We start from the raw sequence: 23,339 nt of genomic DNA, 5'->3' as shown, positions 1-23,339 counted from the left end.
ACTTCTACAAACAGACGTCATTTCTAGGATTGTGTGACTATAAAACAATATAAAACAGCATTAGGGAAAACAAGAAGTACAACCTTCATTACTAAGAGTTACCACAGTATCTAGAAGTAACTTGTAATACTCACTATAGTATCCTTTAAGTACCACAATAAGTACCTAGAATTACCCCTGTAATTACCACTGTAAGTACTAAGGACTTACCGGCCCGTAATGTAAAGTGTTTGGTCATTTTATGTTTTCATATAAAATAAGACATTCTATGCCAAAAAAGTCAAAATGGCCGGTATTTTCAGCGACAAAATCTAAATAATGGATATATACCCAGGTTTAAGGTTATTGTATTATTTTGTTTGCATATCCGCTACTAAGATATCAGTGGTGGTTTCAATAGGTGGGTTTTTGTGTTCAAAGCTCAATAAATCAGGCTATGATCTAGATATTAAAAACTCACTCTGAAAAATCCTTCAAATATTCTTAAGTCCAAAACGGGGCAGTTTGGAGTCTGTAGGAGCAACTAAAGAGGTCATTGCATGATTGGAACAAAAACCTCATTTGGAGAAAAGTGGTCCTAATGTTTTGTAACGTTTTGTAACGATGTTTTGTAATGTTCTCGCACATGAGTGAGAACATTTCTCCGGTCTTTCATACAGGTGGCTACCAGAAAGAAAAATACCATACTTGGATTATAGTGTCATCTCAGGGACCCATCGCAGGACATGTGGATGTAAAACCTGTCAATATTTGTGAATGAATGTGGGAGGAAAAGCTGGCTTTGCGAAGCTACTTCTGGGATGTCTCCGCCTCGCTCGCGGACATAAAATAAGCATCGTGCGGGGTAAGTTTTTATACTCTGAAAACTAAGATGTTAAGGGAGGAACCCCTTTCACCTGCCGTGTCTTAAAATCAAGCATCAGTTCATGTAACATTTCAAACATGAACATTTGAGAGAGCACTGACATAGACCGCTGAGCATGAGTGAGGTCTGGTATAAAGTCCCACATGTGAACACTCCCATGAACCATCTTTGGTCCGGGAGGCACTCATGGTCTCTGTCTGGTTTTATTTAGAATCAAAGGAAATATACATTTGAATGCGTAAAAGCGAGAGGTGACAATGGGGAGAGACAAAAAACAGGCCTGAAGGTGAGTTTCCTTCCTACGGGAGCGCACCGGCATGGGTCACTAGAGAGTGTGATTTGGTGCAGGCTTCCCACACTGTTTTTTGCGTTTCACTTTCAGAATAACCTAAAAGTGCTTTTAGAATAACTCGGTCAAGACCACTATGGGAGTGTCCAACGGGTGGCGCTGTGGTGCCACATTCAAGCTGATACAAAACTACTTCCTGTTTACCAGCAAAGACGTATATTCATTTGACCTCTCTGCCCTACTACATTTTCCAGGCAATGCAATGGATTCAACAAGTGCTGGACTCTTTCAAACGCTTTCTATTTGCCCATGCAGTATTTTATCTGCACTCTTACCTTTTACTGTAATTGATAAATCTGTTTGTATTGATTTTATCTGTTTTCTTGTAATTTTCTTTTCAACTGTAAAGCACTTTGAATGGCCTTGTGTATGAATTGTCCTCTACAAATAAACTTTGCCGTGCCTTTCCAAACAAAAAACGCCTCCTTTTCATTCTCGAGCCGAATGCCCGAAGGGAAACTGCCGTTGCTTAAAAGCTAGCTTTGTTTTGCTATAAATCTAAATAAGGCAAATAAAGTTATGTTGTAGTTGTATTTCCTCGATTGTGCATTCACCCTCATCCAGTCAATGTGTAACCGTGCCCGAACCGCAATCTGTGGCCCCAAAACTGGAGTGGCTTGGACTCTCGGTGCAAACTTTTGAAGAGCGTTAGATTATGCCTTTTGTTGACGTTACATCGGCTAAATAATTACTTCTTTGCTAATTCCAACCTTTCAAAGAGTGATTTCGAACGCGTTGCTTGATCCTGCAGCCCATCGTACATTGCAGATCTTGATTAACATCTGAATTTTAAGAGTTCCGTTGACACTTTATCCTTATTTTGACTCATATCAAGCACTTCTGTTTGCGTCAGACACTGTCCCACGAACAGAAGTGAGGACGCCCTCCGGCAGCAGAGCAGCGACACGTGACCGCTAGCAACATGACCGTGAGCATGGCGAGGAGCTTTAACGCAATTTAGGAATTTGAGATAAGTGTCCAGCGTAAGTGTGTTCATGTGAGCGCCATTCACTGGGGAGGGAGAGGGGGAATTCCTACAGTCCGGAATACAGTCTACGACATTCTCTTTAATAGGAGAGAGACATTCCGCAAACTGTCGAAGCTGTTGGTGTCTTTTGAAGCGAGAAAGACGGTAATCGCAACTGAGGAGTTTAAAAGTGGCATGAAAGAGCACTGGTTTCCTGTTTGACAAGGCAACATGTCAACTGAACTGCCTTTTAGATCATTTCCTGTAGTACATTTTTGAGATCGTCCTTGAATATTGTGATCACTATACTGTTGTATAACTGTTATATTTGAACACGGGAAGGAAATCAGCACCACTAAATCATGCTTAAATCGTGGTTCTTCTGTGGGGAAGAAGGTGGCTTCCCCTCTCCAGGTCAGTCCTTGCCTCAACTGGAGGAGTTCAAGTATCTCGGGGTCTTGTTCATTAGTGAGGGACGGATGGAGCATGAGATCGACAGACGGATCGATGCGGCGTCGGCAGTGATGCGGTCGCTGTACCGGACTGTTGGTGGTGAGGAGGGAGCTGAGTCGGGGGGGCAAAGCTCTCGATTTATCGCCAGTCTTTCTTTCCGACCCTCACCTATGGTCATGAGATCTGGGTGATGACTGAAAGGACAAGATCGTAGGTACAAGCAGGTAGTCTGAGCGCACCCTTAGAGACACGGTGAAGAGCTCAGGCACCTGTGAGGAGCTCGCTGAAGTGGCTCGGGTTTCGGAAGCCTCCTGGTCACCCTCTCTGGGGAGGGGTTTCTATGGGAGGAAGCCCCAGGGAAGCCCCAGGACACGCTGGAGGAACTACGTCTCTGAGCTGGCCTTGGAACGCCGGAGAAGGTAAGTCTGGTCATCTCAAGACTGCTGCCTCCACAGCCCGGGAGCACATGGATGGATGTACACATAATGGGACCAAATATAGGCTAAAATGAAGCCTACATAGTAAAGACGTGATCAAAACAGCGTGTTGAGTTACTGTGCGTGACAAAAAGAATCCCATGAATCTCAGTCAGATGCAAGTTCGCTGTTATTTTTGCGATATACTGTGCGACAACTAGCAATATAAGGGCAGGGCCAATTCAGACGTGGACAGACTCAGTTTTTGCTCTTCTGAAACAATAACACGACTGCAGGATCATCAAAGCTCTTGTGTGGCGCCGTGTGAAGTGGCCTGCACACAGATACTTCTGCTCTGCTTCACCACTTCACTACCCGGGCCCGCGCCAACCAGAACGTATCAGCCGGAAGGGACAGGGGTGTGAGTGGAGGAGGAGGAGGGGGGGAAGGTGGGCCGCAGCATCTGACTGGGACTGCAGAAAGAGCGCGGGGCAGGGGTGTGGGAGAGGGGCCTGTGCTGGGATGCATCAGTCAGCGGGACAGGAGTATGGAATATTTACGCTTTAAAATTCCCATGCTCCATTTATGTATTGTTTGACAAAAAAACATGGTGGGATTTGAAAATAGTGTAACACCAGCAGAGGGCACACTTCTTCCTCTTACCCTCACCAAAGGTCATGAGATTTGGGTAATGACCGAAAAGACAAGATCACGGATTCATGAAAATGAGTTTCCTTCGCAGGGTGGCTGGGCGCACCCTTCGAGATCGGGTGAGGAGCTCAGTTACCCGGGAGGAGCTCGGAGTAGAGTCGCTGCTCCTTCACGTCGAAGGAGCCAGCTGGGGTGGCTCGGGCATCTGTTCCGGATGCCTCCTGGTCCCCTCCTTCGGTAAGTGTTCCAGGCGTGTGCTATTGGGAGGAGGCCTTGTGGAAGACCCAGGACACACTGGTGGAACTATGTCTCCGAGCTGGCCTGGTGTCGCCTCGGGGTCCCCCCCACAACAGCTGGAGGAGGTGTGCGTGGATGGGGAAGTCTGGGCATCTGAGACAGCTGCCCCCGCGACCCAGCCCCGGATAAAGCGGAAGAAAATGGAAGGAAAAACTGTCACCGATCGTTGAAGGCGTTTGGTTTTCCTATTGGCAGTGTCGAACAGGTGCGTTCATGATGGAAAACTTTGAAAAACATATCGGTGAGCTCCATCAGCTACACTCTTTCCCTCCAGTCCCGGCTTTAACCTCCTCCCAGTGCTCCCTGGTCCACGTCGGTGTCAAAGACAGGCCCGGGATGGGTAAAAGGAACGAACACTTATATTATATTAATAATATTAAAATGCGCCTCAATGCACGAAGCCTTATTTGATCATGTAAACAGGGGAGTTGAGTTTCTCAGTGTACATAAACACCCAATCCCCTAAACAGCCATAACCGGATTATGGCTAATAACCGGAATACTCGAGCGCATGTAAACGCACTCAATGTCAAAACGTGAAGATTTCTCATCATATAAGGCCTTGATTTCCTCATTGGGGCCCTGTTACAGTTTGCTCAGCTTACACTGTATACTGGAAGCGTCTTTGCAGGAGCGGGCGCGTATCAGCCGGAGTGGAGGGGGGTGTTGAGCGTTTGTACGTGAGCGTATCCGCCGAGGGGACGGTCGAGTGATCCGGGACAACAGGGGCTTGTGCTGGGCTTTTGTGAACCGGGGCTGCACTCAGTGTACGGCCGGGGGGGACAGGGACAGAGAGAGAGACAGATACCACCAGAGAGGCACTCAACACCACAGTAATTACAACACGCCATGGTCCACCGTCAGATCATTGATTCATTTACCTTAAAAAACAAAGTAATCACCTTCATTTTGTGATTTTTATATAGTTCCAAACACATAAAATTACAACAGGTTACGTTGATGGTCTAGAATGTGATGATGACATAATCTCAGATAGAGGACAGGAGCCAGTATAGTCATTATTTAACTCTAAACCTGCCATATTAATAATCTAATGGCTGGAAGTCCTTTTTTTTAAATGAGTTATGGGGATTTTGGATCTTTCCGCCGAACGGGTGCCATTTGCTTGTTGTACTTCTTCAAATTTGAAGTTTAAATTTCTACATTTTTCAACATTAAATGTATTTTTTTTTTTTTTTAACTATACTTTCCATGCTTTCTCACCCATGTTACCATTGATATGAGTAACAGGACTGAAAGTAACAGGACTGAGATTTTAGCATAGAATTAGCCAAAACATGAAATATATAGATATAGCATTGATGCTAATGACATGTGGACATTGAGCACATTTTAATGATTTGTCAAAGATTTGGGGGGAAAAATTATGTACAAATAAACAAATAAATACTTGAAATCGTTTAAGTTGCGGACCCTGAATCTATAATCTATAGAAGTTTGACGTTTTCAATGGAATTATGGAAATAAATAAACTTTCCATGATATTCTAATTCTTTGGAAGGGTCTGTATATTAAGAAGTGATTGAAAGAATTCACTTTTGGTCTTCCCATGACCTCGAGAACATCCAACATCAGCCTTGTGTTGACCCTGTGACTTCTGGAATGCTACTTTTCTTTAGATGAGACAATGTGTTAGGGCAAAAGGACTGAGTCAAAAACCAGGGACATGATTCAAATGTGTATTCAAATTAAACAAATATATATATATTTTATGTTAAAGTGTAACATTAGAGAGCCGGAACACACCACTTTTACAACTTTTTCAGCCTTTTAGACAGTTTTATTAAAATGTTCTATCATATATCCTAAATTTGCAAGACGGTCAACGTGTAGAAGACACAGAGGAGGGGACAGATTTTTAAAAACTCCTTCAAAGGGAATCCTTTTGGATTTATACCCTCAAAGCTATGGAGCACCCAGGACTCAATAGAGAATCAGATTTGTCAGTATTTTTGTGAAATGTATGGATTTAATAATTATTCACATTTCTCTTTATGGTTTTGTAAAGAATGTACAGAAAAGTGTATTGTACATATTTTAATGTTTTGTATTCTATAAACCAGGTGACAAGGAACACACCCACCTTGGACCAACCCACTTGGGACATGTGACCAATACTGTAAACTTATAGCTGTACAGAGGCAGCCATCTCCAGCTTGCCCTGAGGAAGGCCTAGAGCCGAAACGTGTTGGCAATTTTGTCTTATCATGTTTAAATAAAGGCTTTTTATTATCTCTACTTTTGGAGTGCCTCAGTTTGTTTGATTTTTTGCTGAAACGGATCCCTGCACTGAAGAGCACCCAAAAGACCAAGTTTATACAACTTTTGTACATTCAAGTAGCACTCCAGCCTCCCAATTTTTCACCGTGTAGAAGACTTTGCTTAGTGAGAAAATGTATTCACTGTTTAATTTGAATGCTTTTGGATACATAAAGTTCCCTTGGGACATGAATGGCCCTTTTGAATAAGCTATTTAAGTGAAAACAAATCAACAAAAAAAAAAACTTTGCTTTGTTTTTTCCCGTTCAAAGCTCAATAAATCAGGCAAGGGATAAGGGATTAAAAAAAAAAAAATCTCAGAAAAAGATGTTCAAAATCTTGTTAAGGGGTTGGAGTCTAGGAGAAGTTGTCGCCAGAGTGGAATGAAAACCTCATTTGGAGAAAAGTGGTCCTAAAGCTCTGTGACGTCTGCACATGTGTGTTTATACTTCTCTTTAACCGCTGCTGTTTCCCAGAAAGGAAACGCGTCCGTAATTCTGAATGACTACCACGGAAAAACGTCCGGTGCCGTGCAATATAGTTGTTATTTCCGGAAAATCTTCAGCCCGGTAGTTAAAGGAATAGGCCACCGTGTTTACATACTGAGTTATGTTCTTACCTTAGCTTTGACGAGTTCTTTAGGACCTGTCTGGTCTTCACCCGTGCCTTCAGTCACGTAAACACAGGAGTAGTTTGAAATCTGCGCAGTAATCTTCACTTTACTGTGCGGATGCCAAACTACTCCTGGTATTATTACGCCTTACAATATAGTCCCCCTTTTATCCGCTTAGAAAATCCACATTGTTTAATTTTGTGTAATTATACTTTGTAGTGTAACACTTCACGTAACCATATTTAAATAGGGAAAACGTGGAAGAGCTTGGTAGCTTCTATCTTGACCTGTTTTGGAGCTATAGAGGAGAGAGGGAGAGGCTAAATGCTAACGCCGTCTGCGCTGTGTTTACGTGACTGAAGGCACGGGTGAAGATCAGACAGGTCCCAAAGAACTCGTCAAAGCTAAGGTAAGAACATATCTCAGTATGTAAAAACGGTGGCCTATTCCTTTAAAGGGACTATACGGAGTTTAAAAATGTTAAAATGAAGTAATTTCCCACCCCCTACATGTTCCAGCCATGTCCTAATGTGTAGAATGAGCTCAGACCTGTTCACCACAACTGCCTCTAAAATCCTGCACCGTCACTCAGAAAGGTGTTAATTCGGGTCTGAAGTGCCGTCATGCACGAGCTTAATACAGAAGGTGAAGTTACACATATGACCTGAGGTGGCAGTAGTGAGAATAAAATGGCTAACTTGCGTCTAGCCCAGGGGTGTCAAACATACGGCCCACGTGCCTTATCCGGCCCGCGAGATGATTTAATCCGGCCCCTGTTAAATTCCAGAGTATGTCGAGGAAAAAAGTAAGTCTCTATTACAAGTAAAAGCCGTTGTTATTAATGAAGCTACAGTCAAGTTGGGGCTTTGACCAAATCACAGCTTATTATTAAATTTTATTAAATGTATTGGAAAATTGTTCACTATTATCTGCGGAATTTCAGCCCGTGACCCAAAATGAGTTTGACACCCCGATCTACTCCGACATTAGACTCTGGCAAATACACAAACACGTGAAGGGAGAAAACCAACATCGACCGCTGTGTGAAAAGTCGATGTTCACACTTGCAGGTCGTACGTCAGATGCCCTTCCGTCCCGTCACATTTACCCGTCGTGTGAGCTTGAATTCCTGTAGATCGTGTGTGTGTGTGTTTTTTTTTTGTTGAAGGGTAGATCTGTTTGGTGCCTGGTCGAGGGCCTCGCTGCCTTCATGTCCGGGAGCGGAGCCTGCAGAGTGGGCGGACAGACACTTCTTTTTTTTTTTTTTTCCTGCGCTGAGTGTTGCGTAAGTGTTGAATGTGTGCATGTATTTTTGATGCAGGTGGAGGCCCTTGATGGAGCGGCGAGTGCCAGCAAGAAGCCAGCACTCGCCGCTATCTCCCATTCCCTCCAATCCTTCTCTCTCCTCTTTGCATTATTTATTCTTCTTTTTTTTTTTTTGTATGTTCGGGAGTGGGGGGGGGGGGGCAGGATTCAAAGGTCACTAAATCAGGCCAGTAATCGCACATCAACAAATCCAAAAAGGGGGAAGTTTTGCCCTCCAGTGTCTCCCCTTAAACGCTTCTATTTCTGGGGCGTTTCCGACGTCATCCAAGTCGCTGTAATCTTGGAAAACCATGAATCGCTAATCAAGCTAATTCCCGCTTTCCCGTTTTGTCCGATGGCATAACAAGTGGGAAGCTCTTCCGCATTCAGCAGCAGCCGGCGGCGGCGGCGGCGGACCAACGAGTGCTTGTTGACTTTGTATCGAGCGCCGCGTAATTCACTGAAAGGCTGAGCTCGTCGCGCCCGTTGCTATTAGAAACGGTCATCCGGAAAGCTGGAGGTAGTGACACGTTCCCACATGTGCGCGGATAGGGTTTCACCGACCGTTGGGACGCTTACTTATCAGGGCCCGCACACCCCGGTTGTTCGGGCAGTGCGGGGAGGAAGCTGCGAAAAGGAAAACCGCAATCTTTTGTTGGTGTTGTTGTTGGGACAGTGTTGATTTGGAGATTGTTGTTGAATTTGAGGATGCGTTTCAGTCGGTCTCGGAAGTTGCATTTTGACTTCTCTGCGTGATGAAAACTGACACGCGGTCCGGGTGTTTGAGCTCTTAACCCCCACCTGAGCGGAGCGCGTTTTCTCCAGTTTGGCTTTACCCAAATCTAAAAGCTTCTTGGAAAGAGCAATAAAAGAGGAGCAAAAATGAGAATGAAAACAAAGCGAAAGAGTGTAAAAAAAAGGAAAAAGCAAAAAGCAAAAGACACAATAAAAAACAACAAAAAGCGGCAAAAAATGACAAAAAATGCCCCAAAAAAGTGACAAAAAATACAACAGAAAAGTGGCAAAAAAGGCAACAAAAGAGCAAAAAGTGACAACAATATAGGAACAACGCAAGGAAAGGAAATATCAAAATGATATCTAGCTATCTATGAAATGATATTTAGCCAAAAAGTGACTAAAATGCAGCGAAAAGTGACAAAAAAAAATCAACAAAAAAGTGGCAAAAAAGGCAACAAAAAAGTGGCAAAAAAGGCAACAAAAGAGCAACAAAAAATAAATGAAAAATAAATAAATAAATTAAATAATAATAAAATAAATAAAGTGACAACAATACAGGAACAGCGCAAGGAAAAATATCACAATGAAGCTCTTCAGTCAAGAAGATTTTCGATTTGGGTAAAGCCAACAAAAACAAGAAACCCCTTTTAACAAATATTTCAATAAAATAAAATAAAAAAATGAAACCTGGCACCTACAATTCTTTAGATTTTGTCGCTGAAAATATGAACAATTTTGGCCAGTTTTGCACGAAAAAAGATTGAAAGGGGCTAGATGCAAGTTTGTCATTTCATACTCACTACTGCCACCTCAGGTCATACGTGTAACTGCAGCTTCTATATTAAGCTCGTGCATGACGGCAATTCAGACCTGAAGTAACATCGTTTTGAGAGACAGTGCAGGATTTTAGAGGCAATTGTGGTGAACAGGTCTGAGCTCATTCTACACATTAGGACATTATTGGAACATGTAGGGGAGGAATATACATTATTTTAAGATTTTTAAACTCTGTATAGTCCTTTAAATAAAAACAGAAAAAACAGAAAACTTGCAAAAGATTTTTTCCTCCTCATATTTATGCCAGAAATCTAGAACAAACATTTAAACCTGCAGCGTCTTGCCTTAGATTGAGTTGAGTTTTGAATATTGATAAAGTGGGACATTCCCTGACAGTGAGAGGAAAACTTCTCCAGATCCTTTAACCAGCTTCAAAGCTAGAAGCTTAAATCGTTTGTATTTGTCTCACTGTCAAAACTTTCCGACATCACGACCGGAACTCAGTAACTCAGATAAAGTGGTTCACTACAACGTGAATTCAATAGTACATGGTAACTTTTCATTCACTCTATTTGTACGAAAAAGCCGGCACACATTCACACACGGCATATGCAGACCTGCAACAAAACATCGCAAAATAATCTACATAAAAACACCCCCATGTAAGACAACACAAACAAGCATTCAATCTTTTTTTAAGCAAGTATCAAATCAGAAAAAAGAACAAAAAACACAGCACAAAGATTAAGAGCACTATGGCCTTTTTTTTTAGATAGTTGGGGTGCCACAAGGCTCCATATTTGGCCCCCTACAGTTCATGATAAGTCATATGTCCATGAGAAATTTAGTCCAAAAGCAATGATAAATAAATAAAGGCACACAAATTCAGAGAAAAAGGAGATTTAAACATTCTAAAGGGAGCAAGTAGTACACAATATAATGTACAAACATTTGCAATTAAAAAAACGTATGAGTGCCATTAGGATGTACTTTCAGTGCTGAATTCACTGACGACATTAGTAGTAAATTCACATAATTTACCAGCTTTTCTGTTTTTATTGTTTCAACACTTTTAGCAAAGCTTTCTTTTGAGCACATTCTTACCCCAGTAGCAGATCCTTTTACTTTATTTAAGAAAACAATGGAACCAGATATTTTCTGAAACAAGTCTTCATCATTCGATAGGCCTAAAGGTTTTGAGTCAAGTTTTTTTAATTTCAATATTTTTCCTCCCGGAATCATAAACATGGTGCACTCGTGTAAGAAATCAATCTTTAATTTCACTGATAATGACGGCCTTTTGGTTCTCAAGCCGATTATCGCATCACGAAGCATAATGAGCTCCGCACGTGTTCCCCCCCATCAGGTATTCCGTGTCCACATACAGTATATACTATAGGTAAGGCCTGCAGTTGTGTGCATACGTATCGAATCAAGCCATGTTTTCATTCATTCCCACACTTGGTCTTTCATCCCTAACCGTGAGCACATTCTGAGTCCCGGTGTTGCGTGGCGGCGGCCGGGCCTTACCTCCACGATGTCGGAGTTGGTGCGGCTCTCGTGCGGCTCGTTGTACTCCGTGTACTTGAGCAGGACCTTGTCCATGTCGGTGCTGGCGTACTGGAACAGCTTGTTGGAGCTGTTGAAGATGATGAGGGCGATCTCGCAGTCGCACAGCACGCTCAGCTCGTACGCCTTCTTCATCAGACCGAACTTCCTCTTGGTGAACGTAACCTGGAAGACACGCAAGACATGGACGTTTAGACAGAGAGTGAGTATACCAGTAAGTTTGCGTGCATAAAAGAATGATATCAGTGGGTCAGTTGAATATAAGTCGAGTTCCAGTCCCATGCGTCTGCTGCAGAGCCTTGTCACGTCTTGGCGGCTCCCTCTCGTACTGAGCCATTTGCCATTCGTTTATGTCGAGTGCTGTCTAATCCAAAACAATAGTCCAATTATCGAGGCTTTCATTGCGCCCCTGACAATGCCACTGTTGCCAAGGTGACTGATAACCAGATCAGCTCTGCTCCTTTGGACGGCCTCAGCCTCTGCTCATCCCAGGGAGGTCACTGTCCGAGAGGCTGAGTCAGACACCCCCCTCACCATTTGAATATCTAGTGATGAGTTATTGATTGGCCAGATTTGTTTACTTACAGGATCATAATCAGTTGACTATTTTTGTAGAAAACAGCGAAGAGTTTTCAGGTTAAGCCCAGTTAAGGGAAAAACTACTGAAAAAGGATGTTCCACTTTATTAAGCAGATCATCATTAACAAGCAATATGGGAAAGAAAAAGGGACTTTCTGCTGATGAAAAGCGTGAAACAGTTGAATGCCTTGGTCTAGGTATGAAATCCTTCAATATTTCATGAAAGATTAAGCGTAGTCATCGTACTGATAAGAGATTTGTGGATGATTCAGACACACTCGGGTTGGTGCAGATAGAGGCACGATGAGGACGGTTTCGGTCAGACAAACACATCAGATTAAGAGAACAGATGCTACAAAGCAGCATACAGGTATTTGAAGCTGCTGGTGCCTCTGGAGTCTCCCGAACATCCAAGTGTAGGACCCTCCAGAGGCTGCAGTTGTGCATAAACCTTCTATCCGGCCTCCCCTAAACTGTTCATTGAAGCTGATGAACAGAAACGGCTGCAGTGGCTCAGAAATACATGAGGACTCATTTTCAAACAGTCTTGTTCACTGATGAGCGCCGTGTAGCCCTGGATGGTCAGATCAATGGAGTAGTGGATGGTTGGTGAATGGCCACAATGTCCCAACAAGGCTGTGACATCAGTAAGGAGGGGGCGGAGTCATGTTTTGGGCCAGAGTCATGGGGAGAGAGCTGGTCAGCCCCTTTAGGCCCTTTTAGGCTCCCTGAAGGTGTGAAAATTACCTTTGAAAAATATGTGGAGTTTCTGACTGACCATTGTCTTCTATGCTACAAAAGAAGAGACGTGTTTCCCCTGAAAAAATCCTCTTCATGCATGACAACGCACCATGTCCTGCTGTAAAGAATACCTCTGCATCACCGGCTGCTATGGGCATAAAAGGAGAGAAGCTCATGATGTGGACCCCCTCCTTTCCTGACCTCAACCCTATTGAGAACCTTTGAAGCCTCAACAAAATAAACTTCTATGAGGGTGGGAGGCAGTTTTCATCCAAACAGCAGCTCTGGGAGGTTATTTTAACATCCTGCAAAGAAATCCAAGCAGAAACTTCAAATCTGCGAGTTGTCACCATCAGGTTGTTTTCCTGCTATTTGCTCCAACCACATTCATGTACTTGAGGTGGTAACGTATAAGTTATACTTTGAAGTTTAATTATGTACAGTATATGAAAGTGTCCTAAAATGTTGTCAAAGCTGCATAAGGTAAAGCAGGGGGGGTGGGGGGGTGGGGAATCATGTGTATATGTAATGTACATTGAACTTGGAATAAACAATCACAACCAAACACATCTTAATCACCGTCTTATACTTTGTTGGTTATAAAAATGCAATATTGGTCTAAAACAGCCTGGATAAGTAGGACCTTGTATGGACCTAACTATAGCCAATGGAGAAGATCCAAAGATTACTCAAAGATGTGCGAGTGGGTTGAAACGCAGCTCCAGGTATGTTTTTGTGAAGATTGTTGCACGGTTAAAAAGCTCTGAACATTAACACATTCAAAAAACTGGCTTTCTTAAATAGTAGCCACTTTCTTGCTAATACGCTAATACGTTAACACGCTAAAACGCTACGCTAACCACTCTCCTCTCTCCTCACGGACACGCCCCGCCTCTGTTTATCCCGAGGAGGTCGTGATCCGGAGGGCAGGAGCCAGCCTGCTGAGTCAGTCCGCCCATACATTACTCCATATACAGTACAGATATCCATGTAAGCATAAGCCCGGTAACGTGAGCCGCGCGCGGGACAGCGGGTCATCCATCACTGGGACGGTATGAGCGCTCCCCCCCCCCCGCCTTTGCAAAGTCACTTTCTCGTCCCGGGTGTGTGGGCAGCCTGGGCTTCTGCGGTCAGGCTGACGCGTGTTATCATGTTACACTGAGGCTTAACCGTACGCTACAGTCAGAGGGAAACGGGACGAGAGACGGAGATACGGCTGAACGTGTCGGGATTAGATCAGCCGTTGAGTTTTCCAAATCTGAACACAGATCACGGTGGGCGTTTTAAAACACGCCCAGGATCATGAAGTTATTGTAATACCATTTAGATCAGGGGTGCCCAAAGTGGGGCCTGCGGGCCAAATGTGGCCCGCCAGAGAGTGACCTACTTTTGCGCTGCTATGGTTAACACTAACTCTCTCCCATTCATTCTCAATGGTAAATATGGATGCAGTACACTTTTTGGCCACCAGGGTCAAATTGGGGGCGCTGTTTCACTCCTTTCGCAAAGTTAAGGTAACACTGTTGTGCTTGTACAGAGCATTGTAGCATCAACTTTCACATTTTTCCAACTTTTATTGCAAAGATTGTTGACAACAACAAAGGTCATGTTAAAAATTGACTTATATAAGAATTTATACTGAACTGACAGTTTCAAAATGATCTAATGTGGCATTTCCTTTGATAGATTCTTTGTTAACACATGAATGAGGTAAAGTCACTGTTGGTACTGCACATACAGGTGGTGCTGTTGTTTACATTTTGCACTATATTGCTACAATTGTTAATTCTGTTCTACCAAAACTAGGCTTTTGCCATAATTAACATTTGTTTTGATGTAGCATGTTATTTGCATAGATAGAATCAAATGCAAATGTGTACCGAAAACATAATAATATAACTTTTATTATTTGCAGTTACGCGTTTCACCCTTGACATCGCCATGTTTGGCCCGGGACCCACCTAGTATGGCAAGGGGTGCGTCTTATACTCCGGAGCCACTTATGTGTGATTTTTTTTTTTTTCAAATACATAATTTCACATGCCGCTAGAGGGCACTGCAGGCTAATCGACCAGCAGAAAGAAAGCTTGGAGTGAGCGAGGAAAGCGCAGGTTACTCTTACCCACGAAGAAGAAAACAAAACAAAGCTAATCACGGGCTAAAGCTAGAGTTCACAAATGAGAGCTTGAAAATCGTGCTGCCGGGAGAGGCTTGTCAACGGTGCAGTTTCGCCTCCGTGCCCAAGCCGTTGCTAAAGTTCAGAAGATTTCAATGGATTTAGTGACTTGGAGTGAGATCGAGAGTTTGATGTGTCTTCTTCTCCGGAGCGACTTATAGTCCGGTAATCAGGTAGATCACGGTAGCTCATATAGACTCCATAATCTACCTGCAGCCTCTCGCCTTAGAAGCTGAAAAATAAAAATCGATCTTGCATGATGTTGATATTGACATGGTTCAGAACATGTTTGTAGGTGTAGACTACAGGGTTAGCAGCTTTTACACACGATCCCGCAGACACACAGGACATTCAGTTCTCTGCAGAGGACATTATAAAAGGATATTCTACTGTACGGCCCGTGTAAGAAATAGCCTCACATTCACGAGGCAGTGGACATCCATAGATCTTCCCCTTGTACAGGCTCATTATGGGCTGCAGGTGGCCGGGCCAGCTTCACAAAGAGCCATGGTAACAAAGCAAATCTGCAATTATTTTGATTTTAAGGTTTTATTTTTGAAAACAACAAAGGATTTAATTTATTAAGCGTAAAATCTGCTTTGTCTGCAGTTTAACATTTTGTAGAAATGAGCACTCCCCATTTTTACACTTAAATCAAGTAAAGCAAGATCTCATCGCACTGAAAATCGGATACAAACTTCATTTACTTGAAATAAGATTGTTGTTGATCTTTTTCAGCGCGGAGAATATAGGACTATAGGCTAAAATGTGCACCGTCACTTTAGTACGCCTGCTGCTGATTCTTTAGAGCAGGGGTGCACATCTGCAAACATCTTGAACAGAACAAACTGCTTTTACTAGTGAGAGACATGAAGCTGGTCTTTGGACATTATTATCATATTAATGTGTCGACTGCAGCAGCTCGTGTGTCATCCAGGTGTGAGTCAGTCAGTGACCTCTGAGTCTGGACTTGATGAGGGTCATGACACTAAAAGTCTGCTCACAGACGTAGGTGTGACCAAACTTTTACTTAGACTGTTGTTTGTTTTATTCCGTTATTTTTCTCTCTAACACCAGACTAACCATATAAATGTCTGTGGTGACTGAATATTTTTTTTGACCATTTTGCATTTAAAATAACTTATATTTGAGCCGCATCAGCTTCCTGGTTGTAGCTACGCAGCGGCGGAGTGATCTGCTCGGTCACCGGATCTACAGTAGTTTGTTTACCTGCGGCCGGCATTACTACACGTGGAATTCACAAAGAGGCTTTCTACAAATCAGATATGGCAACGTTTGGAGGACTACCCTCTACTACTACATGATTTTCAAGAGGTTTTAAAGCAGGCTACTAGCCTAGACTAGACTCTGGATAACTAGGAAATGAGGCCCTATGTCAAAAATTCTGAAATATCCTTTTAATTTGAGGGAGTAGGGAAACGGCGCCCCAAATTTGATGATGGTGGCCTAAAAGTGTACTGCATCCATGCTGTAAGGGCCTACCATTGTGAATGAATGGGAAACGTTAAGAGAGTTATTATTAACCACACACGGCTGTAAAACCTCAGGCGGGCCAAAGGAATTGTTCCGGCGAACCAAATTTGGCCCACAGGCCCCACTTTGGGCACCACTGGTTTAAAGTATATCAGAGTTTAGAATTGAAACCTGGTATAAACTGCACAAACTGCTCATCACTAAGCTCCGGTCGGACTACAGTCCTACAATCGGCCCTGGCCTGTTTGGCTAGTCCGAATACAAACACAAATCTCCCTTCCCTCTTGTAACCGTATTGCAAAATGATATTGCCGTGGCAACTATGCCACACAGGCTCTAATACATATGCCACCTCCTAACGCTGCCGCTGCCTATTGACCCAGTTACCTGCTTCCCCCCGGCGCCGCGGCTGACCTGCCTGTGCGCGCTGCGGGGGAACTGATTTGTAAATGCGTGCTCTTAGGCGGATGATGGAGCGGTTAAGCCCCGGCCGTGTCGCCTCCGCAGGGCAGCGAGCGAGCAGCGGGCAGGACGGGGGGACAGCGGGCAGGGGCAGACGGGGTGGGGGGGGTGGGTGAGGTGGTGCTGAGAGAGGAGATCGTTCCGGATGGGTGCGCACAGCGAGCCCCAGAGCTGCTGACCCAGGTATGGCTTCATTATAACCTCCGCGGGGGCAGCCAGTCCTCCCCGTGCCCTCTACTGACCGCACAGAGCTAAAGCTGGCTGTGATCAATAGAGCAAGGATTTGAATGCGACACACTGGGGTCAGCCCATTCATACGAGCGAGCGCGAGAGGTAACGAGAGGCGGAGGGGCGGCTGTTAGAGGCCAACTTAAGACGAGGCGCTGCAGGTGAACAGGAAAGAAAATGTTTTTAGATATAACAGTTTAAACGCTGTAGGTTACTCAACACTTTTTGTTGGAACGGATGGTAGTTCTGGCGGCCATTGCAAGAGGACTGATGCTCAAAATCTTACTTAAGTAGAAATATAGTAGCCTGCCGTATTTTAAATCTTACTCGTAATTGAGTTACTGTAATTGAGTACTAACTGCCAACCACGCTAAGGAAAGCAGAATGGAATCAATGGCTGCATAGATGATTGAATACTTTTGTATGATTTGTTATGAATTCTGTATGATTTTGTGTACGATTTGTCTATGATTTATGTACGATTTATGTTGGTATGCCTTGTATGTCTTATTTAATAAAAAGTTTAATAAAAATTAAGAAATGTAAGTTTTGGCAGCCATCTTGTGACTGGCCCTTCTATCCCAGTACAATGTAATCAAAAGGGAAACACCTGTTATTTCCTTAACACTGTTTATATCTATTATGTTGTTTCATGACTCTTTGATAATCGTGACTGAGGCTGGGTACCGTTCATTTTTTTTCGATACCACTACTTTAACGATACCAGCTTTTCGGTACCGGTGCCTTAACGGTACATTTTCGATACTTATGTTATTTCAATTGAGTTAAAATAATGTTTATAAAAAGTATCGTTCAGGAGAACAAACAGCACAGCGGCACAAACACGGCACGGCATTTAGTGAGCTGTATTTCCTCAACATTGGTGCATTATACCATAGATACATTGCATTTATCATGGCGCCATTGATTTGCTAGTATCCCATTAGCCAAATATAGTGGCTTGTACGCATGTTTTTGCTCCTGTTAATCCCCCTGCTGCCAGTGGAGGCGACGAAAGAGTCAATCAAATGCCCCTTCCCAGTAGGGCTGCTCGATTACTGAAAAAAAAACAATCACGATTATTTTTGTCATAATTGAAATCACGATTATTCAAACGATTATTTGTTGCCTTTAAAAAAAAGTCTATATTTTATTTATATATTTATAAAAAAAACTGCTGAATATTTTTCTGTTTTCTGAACAGTCATAAAAGTACAAATGATTTCAAGTTTGCCTCGATTAAGGAGAGGTCTCTGCTTCACACCTGCCCCCTGCTGGCCAGCCCTCGCACCTGCGCAAGCAAACTGAGCAGCGCGGCCTGATGACATCATTACACAGCGCTGTTTGTTTCTATGTCAGGCAAAATGCGAAGGGAAAATAATCCCAGCGCAATGAAATAATGCAAGTCTGCTTTGCAAAAATTGAAATAAAATTGAAAAAAAAATTGAAAAAAAAAAAAGAAAAATGGTCTTTTTTCGATTATGCTAATTTTGAAATTGTTTAGTGTAATAATCGAAATTGTAATCGAATTTCCATTAATGGCACAGCCCTACTTCCCAGCATGATTTATAACAATGTAAATGTGGCAGATTCATTGGCCTCCATTATGCACGACATGCCCACTTTATATGAAAACTACCTGATGAATGTACTGACAAAGCGACACGGTTGAAACCCAGGACTTTAAGTGAAGATTTATGTACTGGATTTCTGGGAATTAAGATTTGAAATAAAGGCAAGGGTCTGGTTATTCCGAGATGACTTTTGCGACACCAAGCCACAGACATGCTTGAGGTGCAGCCCTCCAGCTCACCGCGGCCGAGTTTACCCAGAAAGGCGGCCGCACTTACCGCCACTTTCTCATTTCCTTCGCCCACGCTGAGCCCACTCTATGGTAGACCTGACCAAAAAAAAAAAAAAAAAAAAAAACCTAACATCTCCGCACTGCAACTTCCACCTGCTCGCTCTCTTTAGAAAACTCTTCGCGCACATTTGAGAAGGTCATGATTGTGAGGAAACGAGCGGGAGAGTCGGGGTTTACGGCTAGCGTCAGGTGGAAATAGCATCTGACCTTTCGCAGCTGGCTCCTGCAAGTCCAGCCCAAGATATTAGGCGCTCCGTTTGGAACTTGTGCCTTCTCAGCTTGTTTGCACTGTGTGTTTTTTTTTTTGTCGACATTGCGATGAATGCCTGCCTGACACTGGGCTTTGATTCTGTCCAAACTGTTGAGCTTTACACTGAGAAGATCAACTGTTCAGTCACCGGGATTATATTTGTAACAGAGAACAGAAGCTTTTCCTCCACAAACGTCACTGCGAAGGAAAGTGAGAGAGAACTTTCCATCTCGAAGACCTCAAAAGTACGAGTGAGCCGTCATTCGTGCTTTTGAGCTTCGTCAGCAACACTAATGATCTTGCTCTTGGCAGCAGGCAAAGTCAAGTAGGATGTATGTGAGATACACTCATTGTTTGTTCTTTGAAACGTTCCCAGGGTTCAGCGTTAGCATTCACTGTGTCATTGTCCCATGTTCAATAAATATTGGTCATGTCGTGTTAAAAAGTACAGAAATACTGTTTTAAAGTAGGAAACAAATGTAATATTTGATATAAATATAAGTGAATGATTTGAAGGGTTTGACAGAGGAAACTCCATGAACAAATGGAGCTAAAGTCTCTGCATCCTAGCCTGGTTCTACCATACCCTCGGACTCATTTCGTTTTGTACAAGGGTCTGGACCTTCACAACTGGGGGGTGAACTCCTTTGAAATGATTGGATCTGATTTTCTCTAGCGTTTGGTCGTGACGTACGTAATGCGCCCGAATGAGTGAAGCAGCTACTATAACTCTATCATAACTCTATCATAACTCTATTATAACTCTTGGGGCATTCCTTGCACATTCGAAGGCTTCAGTTTTAATTTCTGGATATTTGGGAGCTGAGCCAGAATGGATTGAAGAGCTTACGTTACTTTCGTATCCGCCGCCATTGCCAAACTACAACCAGAAAATGCAGCGCAAATGCTTGACGTCCCCGACAACTCCCGCTCGCTGAATTGTAGATTAAAATTCAACCGATGTAACGCGGCCACTGAGATCAGGCCCTGACGTTATTTTCCCTGTGTAGGGAAAATAATTTAAAAGTAATTAAAAAGTAATTTAAAAGTAATAATTTAAAAGTATAGTGCAAAGTGAAATAATTTCCCTACATTTCCCAACAATTTCCCCCTAATTGACCAAGTTTACGGATGGCCTATAGGCTATATGCATCCTATAAAACTGGGAAAAAAAGATAGAAAAACTGCATATGTCATATCTGAGTCAAAGAGTCATGAAATAACTAAAAATAGATTAAAAAAAAGTATCAAGTAAATAAGTCCATTTGATTACATTGCACTGGGTTAGAAGGGCCAGTCACAAGAACTGCCATTTATTCCAACATATTACTAATTTATTGCCATGTCCTATCTAGAGTTTTATTAAAGATCTTTGGGGTCAACATAGCTTCAGATAGGGAACAGATAAGGAACCAAACGGCAACAGATACGGAACTTTCAGAAACTCTTGAGCAAAAATTTAAGCCCCTCCCAATGGAGGTTAATTTTCCTGCTGCCGAGAGAAGGATCATTAGTGCTGCTGACGAAGCTTCTTGAATGAGACGCAAAACGTCCAACTCCTAAAGTACAGAGAACAGACGTCTCGACGGAGACAACATTTACACATCAGAGGATTCAAATGAAGTTTGTGCAGAATGTGCTAGTCTCTATCTTTAAGTATAGTGCAAAGTGAAACCATTAGGAACGTGCAATAAAAACTCTGCTAACTTTCCAACACGGTACGACGCTCAACAAAGTCAGTTTAGCAGAATCGAGGCTCCTTCATGACATTCAAATAGAAAATGAATTCTTTCAAACCCACAAGTGACTTTAGTGGAAGACGTTGACCGGCCGTTCCTGGACAGAGTGCACATACGAACATATGTAACCACTCCTGACACTTGCACCAGCCGACTGTCAGTCACACGCTCTATCAGTGTCTGTCCCCGGGCCCCTGCTTCTTCAGAGGGCCCCGCAGCACAGAGACCTGGGGGGGGCCTGGAGTGTGGCACCAGCTGGCAGACTGACCCACCCCCCGGCTCCTCCGCCCCGGCCCTCTGCCCACGGACTCAGGGGCCGCAGCTCTGTCTGCACGGATCAGCTCAGACGGACAGCTGAGGGCCCCGGGACGTCTCTGTGGGAGGGGCAGCACACGTCCGCAAAGGGGGCCCGACCTTGGAACAGCATTAGCTCTGGCTGATGCGAGCTGCTTCACTGTGGGCCGGCGCAGAGCTACAACGAGCCGGATTTTGTCTTTGCGAAATGACAGGCGGGAGTTGTTCAGATGGACGGTATTGTCACCAGGACCAACTGACCATGAACAGTACAGTCTATACTTCGGAAAGTACTTCTGGTAAATACATCTGGTGTTATAATATGTAGGTATAAGGACAAAAGAACCCACTTCACAATGGAAGCCAATCAATGCACGAGCCAATGCTGCACAGTTTGACGACAATCCTCCCAGTGTAATATATGCACAGTCGCATTTAACAACATTCTTCTCTTCCGTCAAGTCTCAATCAACACGGCGTTTAGCTGCCAACCAGATACGCTCAGGAAGTCCTAATGGGTACACTGTCTCCATCCCCAGAGGGAGGGAAAGAGAGGGAGGGGAGGAGAGAGGGAGAGAGAGAGCGAGAGAGGGAGGGGAAGAGAGAGAGAGAGAAAGAGAGCGAGGGAGAGGAAGAGAGCGAGGGAGAGGAAGAGAGAGAGAGAGAGAGAGGGCCGAGCAGAGAGAAGGAGGGGAAGAGAGAGAGAGGGAGAAAGAGAGCGAGGGAGGGAGGGGAAGAGAGAGAGAGAGAGAGAGCGAGGGAGGGAGGGGAAGAGAGAGAGGGAGAAAAAGAGCGAGGGAGGGAGAGGAAGAGAGAGAGAGAGCGAGGGAGGGAGAGAAAGATGGAGAGAAAGAGAGGGAGGGGGAGAGAGAGAGAGAGAGAGAGAGGGAAGAGAGAGAGGGAGAACGAGGGAGAAAGAGAAGGAACAAGAGAGAAAGGGAGGGAGAGAATGATGGAGGGAAAGAGAGGGAGAGAGAGAGAGAGGGCCGAGCAGAGAGAGGGAGGGGAAGAGAGAGAGAGAGGGAGAAAGAGAGGGAGAGAAAGATGGAAAGAAAGAGAGGGAGGGGGAGGGAAGAGAGATAGGGAGAACGAGGGAGAAAGAGAGAGATAGAGAGAGAGAGGAAAAGAAAGAAAGAAAGAAAGAAAGAAAGAAAGAATAGAAGAGAAATATAGAGAGAGATGGAGGAGAAGAGGGGGAAAGAAAGAGAGAGAGGGGTTATGGGGAGAGGAAATAGTGGAGGGACAGAATTAAAGTGAAAGAGGAAAGGAGGAGAGAGGGGTGGAGAGAGAAAGAAAGAAAGAAAGAAAGAGGGAAAGAAAGAAAGAAAGAAAGAAAGAAAGAAAGAAAGAAAGAAAGAAAGAAAGAAAGAAAGAAAGAAAGAAAGAAAGAAAGAAAGAAAGAAAGAAAGAAAGAAAGAAAGAAAGAGAGGAAGTGGTTGAGAAAGCAGAGGAGAGAGGGATACATTAAGGAACGGGGAAAGATAGGGAAGAGGAGAAGACAAGAAAGAGAGGAGATACAGTAGAAGGTGAGAAAGATGGAAGGAAGGGAGGTACTGAAAAGGGAGGGGAGAAGAGAGAAAATGTGGGGAGAGCAAGAGAGAGGAGAAAGCAAGGGACAGAGACAAATGAAAGAGGGAGAGGAAAGAAGAGGAAGTGAGCAAAAGAGAGAGAAAGGGTAGGGGGAGAAAGAAAGACATAAAGGGAGGTGAAAAGGGAGAGTGAAAGAAGAGGGGGTGAAAAGAGAGAGAGAGAGAGAGAGAGAGGGAGGGCCCTAAGGCTGGTGATGTGCCGCCGATCGACCCAAAATGAGCCGTGGCAGCGCGGGAATTCAACCCTCCTCCGCCCGGCAGCCAAATCATCGCACTTTTTAATGACTTGGGCAATTACCGGCACTGAGTCGGCGTAATGGCGCCCCGCGCTCACCAGGCGACACACCGGGGCCATTTCCCAAAACGTAACCAAACTGCTGCGGCCCGAGCTAATCACTATCATTTGGGAAGTGGATCGGTCTGGGACAAAGGCACGCGCTAAACTTAGTTCTGAGGCTCGAGTGAAAGGCACTGGTCAAAATGGAATGAGGGAAACTGTGCAGGAAAGTCGCTCCCTGTAAAGAAATGCTTCATGTGCTGTATGGTGCTCTGATGAAACGAGGGAATCGTTTGGGGAACTGTGGAACCGTGGATTGTGTGACAAAAGAATCATGCATTTGGGAAATCAGGGGCGTGTCAAGAC

General features: G+C 43.9%; 1 protein-coding gene across 2 annotated transcripts in view; it reads right to left on the bottom strand.

The window, feature by feature from the left end:
- The window catches only part of mef2aa (myocyte enhancer factor 2aa), a 154,440-nt gene that overhangs the window by 60,775 nt on the left and 70,326 nt on the right, over positions 1–23,339 (bottom strand). For both annotated transcript variants that reach the window (XM_079567398.1, XM_079567397.1), the window contains exon 3: positions 11,242–11,445. In XM_079567398.1, the coding sequence (XP_079423524.1) occupies positions 11,242–11,445 (204 nt within the window). The remainder of the gene's footprint in view (positions 1–11,241; positions 11,446–23,339) is intronic.

The sequence above is a fragment of the Gobius niger genome, assembly GCF_951799975.1.
Source record: "Gobius niger genome assembly, chromosome: 12".
NCBI lineage: Eukaryota > Metazoa > Chordata > Actinopteri > Gobiiformes > Gobiidae > Gobius > Gobius niger.
This window is presented reverse-complemented; position numbering and strand designations above follow the sequence as displayed.